The 4,577-nt window shown below is 69.5% G+C and overlaps 2 protein-coding genes across 2 annotated transcripts; one reads left to right on the top strand and one right to left on the bottom strand.

Moving 5' to 3' along the window:
* Positions 1–209: 209 nt before the first annotated feature.
* On the top strand, positions 210–2,357 carry H696_02134 (hypothetical protein). The gene is made up of 4 exons (XM_009496030.1): positions 210–506; positions 642–784; positions 964–1,871; positions 2,086–2,357. The coding sequence occupies exons 1-4, from the start codon at positions 252–254 to the stop codon at positions 2,238–2,240; spliced, it is 1,461 nt and encodes a 486-aa protein (XP_009494305.1). The 5' UTR covers positions 210–251; the 3' UTR covers positions 2,241–2,357.
* A 484-nt stretch (positions 2,358–2,841) lies between these two features.
* H696_02133 (electron transfer flavoprotein alpha subunit) lies at positions 2,842–4,442 on the bottom strand (the record flags this gene model as incomplete). Its single annotated transcript, XM_009496029.1, has 6 exons — positions 2,842–3,107; positions 3,248–3,397; positions 3,517–3,789; positions 3,906–4,017; positions 4,122–4,223; positions 4,368–4,442. The coding sequence occupies 6 exons, from the start codon at positions 4,440–4,442 to the stop codon at positions 2,842–2,844; spliced, it is 978 nt and encodes a 325-aa protein (XP_009494304.1).
* Between the last annotated feature and the right edge of the window lie 135 nt (positions 4,443–4,577).

The raw sequence follows: 4,577 nt of genomic DNA, 5'->3' as shown, positions 1-4,577 counted from the left end.
GGGGGGGGGGGGGGGGGGGGCCCACAGCCCCGGCGAGATCACGCCCCCGGGCGCCGCTTCCTCTCTTTGGGCCGCCCAGTCGGCCAGCGCGCGCCGGCGCATACGCGGCACTGCTTCCCCTCCCCCTTCTCCTCCCTGCCCCCTCGCCCTTGCGCCGCCCTGTCCCGGCCGCTTGCAACGGCCCATCTCGCACGTCTGGACCCTCTCCCCCCCCCCCCTCTCGCCCCTGCTCCGCCCCCTTTCCTCGTCCTATGCCCCCGCCGGCTGGGTGCCATCCGCCCGCCGCCCCCGACTCGCTCCCGTCCCACCTCCCCTCGCCGCTTTCCGGACCCCGCCCGGCACCGATGTCCGAGGACACGGTCTTTCGCCTGGCGCGCCTGGCCAGCGCGCATGTCTGCGCGCGGGTGGGCTTCCACTCGGCGCGGCGCACCGCCTGGGATACTTTGACCGACCTGTGGCTCGAGCGCCTGGACCTGCTGGTGTATCGCTCCAAGGTGTCGGCCGAGGTGCGTCTGCCCGGGGGATGCCCGGTTGTGCCATCGTGTCACCCCATCCCCTCTCCCTGCCGCCCTGCCGCCCTGCCGCCGTGCCGCCCGCCGCTCTCTCTAACACGCCCGGCCACCTGGCTGGCCCATCTCCAGAGCTCCGGCCGGACTGTCCCCAACGTCACCGACACCACGCAGGCCATGCTCGACCTGGGCATCTCCAGCGACTGCATCCAGGCCCTGGCCGAGGAGTACCAACCGGATCCGACTGACCCGGAGGCGCACTTGCGCTTCCCTCGGTACGCGCCGAGCCCGAGTGCCCCACATTGGTGGTCACTTCGTTTCACCCTCCTTTTCTACTCTCCCCCCCCCCTGCTGGCTCCTCTGACCGTGCGTGCTCCCACTCCCGCCCCCTCCCCCCCTCCTTCGGGGCCGGCTCATGCTCCCGGGGACGTGCTGCGAAAACCGCGCCACACAGGCCCGAGCCGCCGGTGCTGCGCGTGCCACGCGCCCCGGCCGTGGCCAATGCCGTCAGCGCCACCGACGGTCCGAGTTTCACCTTCCAGGCGCACGTGCCCTCCAAGGGGAGATCGTCGACGGCGACCGGCGGCCCGAGCGCCCCCCCGGGCGCGGTCCTCCCCCTGCCGGCGCAGCCTGACCTCTATCCGGACCCGGCCGGGTCGGGGCTCCTGCTGCCACTGCTGCCGGGATCGGGTGCAGCAGCAGCAGCAGCAGCAGCGGCGGCGGCGGCGGCGGCGGCGGCCGCCGCCGCCGCCGCGACCTCAGCAACAGCCGCGGCAACCGCGGCAACCGCGGCATCGGCCGGGACCACCGACATGTCGCCTGACACGGCGGCCTCCGATCTGGCTGGCCCCCGGGCTGGCCAGGCCGCGGGCGCCGGGGCCGATTCGCACTTTGCTCTGGCCCCAGGCTCCGGGGCCTTTGGCCTCGAAGTCCGGCCAGGCACCGGGCCGGGTCCGGCGCCCGGGGGGCTGCCTTCGCACTCGCCCAGCCACCAGGGCGCGGAACTGCCCCCGGGCGGCAATGCGCCCTCCCGGCCGGCGGCCCTGCCCACGGCGGCCGATATTGCCCTCTGCTTTTCGGCCCGGGTCGACAGCGCTGCCCTGCCGCCGGAGCTGGAGTCCATCTTCGACTCGACCTCCGAGCAGGACCTGCTTCTCACATCGGCAGCGGCCGAGGCGGCGGCCATGGCGGCGGTGGCTGCCCGGCGCAGCGCCGCCCGGCCGGTGCGTGGCCTGAGTTCCATCCGGCCATTCCCTCTGCATGCGGGGCCCGCCATCCGACGCGCCCGGCCACGCCTTCAGTCCTCACTCCCGCCGGCGGCCGTGTCGGCCGCGGCCGCGACCATCCGCTCCGAGCCCACCAGTACGCCCTGCCTCCTTCTCTTCTTCGGCCTTCTATCTTCTCTTTTTCTCTCTCTCTCTCTCTCTCTCTCTCTCTCTCTTTTTTTCTCTCTCTCTCTCTCTTTTTCTCTCTCTCTCTTCATTGGTGAGTCCTGACCAATCTGGCGATCCCTCCGTGCGTTCCCCTCCCCCCTCGGGACCTCGTCGGGTTTCTATCTCCCCTACCGGCCACCCAGGTGTCACGCCGCCCCCCTCGACAGCGGCCCTGTTGCCGTCTGGTGATGTGCCACCGGCATCGCCACTGGCACCACCGCCGCCATCATCACCAGGGGCTCCGATCAACACGTCGATAGCCCCCGTCTCGACGGTGGCCCAGCAGCAGCAATCATAGTGCGTCTTACTGCCGCGCCGAGGCGCCGGGCACGGCCCCCCCCCCCCCTCGCTTGCCAATATACATGGACATACATTCACCGATGTACGCGTGTGCATGTTTTGCACCTTCGAGACACGTTCCCACATGCGTCGGACCGCGAAGAAGAGGGTGGGGAGGGGGGGCGGGCGGAGCGTGGGACATTGGCTTTCTGGGTGTTTATTCGCGGAGGTGCGCGCTGTGCGCACGGGGTATGTGTTTGTGTTTGAGTGGGTGGGTGCGCGCGTGAGCGACCACGGGTCCCGACCTCTCGGTCCTCCCCTCTCGCCGGGGTGCCATCCCCCCAGTTGTGTTCACCTTCGTATGTACCACCTTGTACCGGAGAGGAGAAGTCGGCGAGGTGGGGGGGGGGGGGGGGGCACAGCGAGGACCACCGACGGCCTGAGCAACGGCGGCAGCAACAGCACCAACAATGGACGAGAGAGGGAGAGAGAGAGAGCGGGGGAGAAGGATGGGCCGCGGATGATGCCCATGCGGCATGCCCCCTGCGGGGGAGGCCGCCCTACTACCCCTGGTCCTGGGACTCGCGCTCGGGGTGGGATGCGGGCTGGCGAGCAGGCGTCTAGTTCTTGAGCTGCTTGATCATCTCGGGGACCGCCTCGAAGAGGTCCGCCTCGAGACCGTAGTCGGCCAGGGCAAAGATCGGCTCCTCGGGGTTCTTGTTGATGCAGGCAATGATCTTGGAGTCCTTCATGCCGGCGACGTGCTGGATGGCACCGGAGATACCGACGGCCAGGTACAGCTGGGGGGCAACAATCTGACCGGTCTGACCAATCTGCAGCGAGTTATCGCAGTAGCCGGCATCGACGGCGGCGCGAGAGGCACCGACTGTCGGGAGGGCGGCCGAGCCAGGGGAGGGGGTCATATGGATCCGGGCGGGTTAGGTGCGGAAGAGAGGGGGCTGCGCTGAGCGGCACGAGGAGGAGGAGGGGGTGGGGGTGGGGGGGGGGGGGGGAGAGAGGACGCACCGGCGGCACCCATGGCGTCGGCCAGGTCGTAGATGATCTGGAAGTTCTCGCGGCTCTTGAGGGCGCGGCCACCGGAGACAACGCGCGCGGCGGTGCCCAGAGAGGGGCGATCAGAGACGGCCATCTCGCGGCCGACGAACTTGGCCTTGTCTGTTTGCATGTGCATCAGTGTGAGTGGATGAGCGGATGAGCGGCGGATGGGTGGCGGATGGGCGAATGTGGGTGGGTGTGCAGGGAGGCAGCACCAGCCACAAAGCAGCACGACGCACCGGAAGTGGCGGCGGCGGCCTCCTCCTTGATGGTGGCGTTGCCGCCGGTGGTGTCGGCCTTCTCAAAGGCGGTCGAGCGAACGGTGACCACGCGCACGGCATCGTTGGACTTGACGGTGGAGATGGCGTTACCGGCGTAGATGGGCCGCACGAAGGTGGCCTCGTCCTTGACGGCGGTGATGTCGGAGATCTGGGCGATGTCCAGCAGGGCGGCGGCGCGGGGCATGACGTTGCGGCCGAAGGAGGAGTGGGGGGCGAAGATGTGCGAGAAGGCTTCGGCCGGGCGGGCGGGCGGGCGGACGGACGGGTGAATAGGGCGGACAGCGAGGCGCCTCGCACAGCAGGGAAGACGGGTGCATGGGCTCGTGCGCGCGGCTGGCCGGACGTACTGTGGCGGTTCTGCACGTCGACAATCAGGCTGGCGACGTTCTCGGCCAGGGCGTTGTCATACGCGGCATCCTTGACGGAGAGGACCTCGGCGACACCGGCGGTCTTGGCGGCCTGGGGGCATTTCCAGGGGCAGAGCGGGTGGAGGGGGCGCAGAGGGACGCCGGCCGTCAGTAGGGCGAGGAATGGCAGGGCGGGGAGGGGTTGTCCAGACGCACCTCCTGCGCAATGGCGTCAGCCTTGCTACCAGCAACCAGCAGGGAAATGGGGCGGTTGAGCTTGGACGCGGCGGTGATGGCCGACAGGGTGGAGGGGTTGAGCTACGACATGTGCGTGTGCGTGGGGAGGGTCACAGCCCGGGTCAGTCAAGGTGCATGCGGCGTGGGGGGACCGCCACAGTCCGCCCCCTCCTTACAGAGGAACCATGCACATGTGCGGACGGGTGTATGCGCGAGAGGGGATACCTTGTCACCATCGTGCTCGGCAACGACGAGGACCGCGTTCTTGGGGGCGGCCGAGGCAAAGTTGCGAGCGGCCATGGCCTGGAAGAGGGCAGAGAGAGAGAGAGAGGGAGCGACGGAGCGGAAGGGGGGGGGGGGAGCGGATCAGTAGGTGCACGGAAAGGAGAGAAGGGCAGAAAAAGAAAGCAGCAGAGAGAGACAGGGGGCAAAGGC

This window comes from Fonticula alba (assembly GCF_000388065.1).
Source record: "Fonticula alba strain ATCC 38817 unplaced genomic scaffold supercont2.3, whole genome shotgun sequence".
In the NCBI taxonomy this organism is placed as follows: Eukaryota; order Rotosphaerida; family Fonticulaceae; genus Fonticula; species Fonticula alba.
This window is presented reverse-complemented; position numbering and strand designations above follow the sequence as displayed.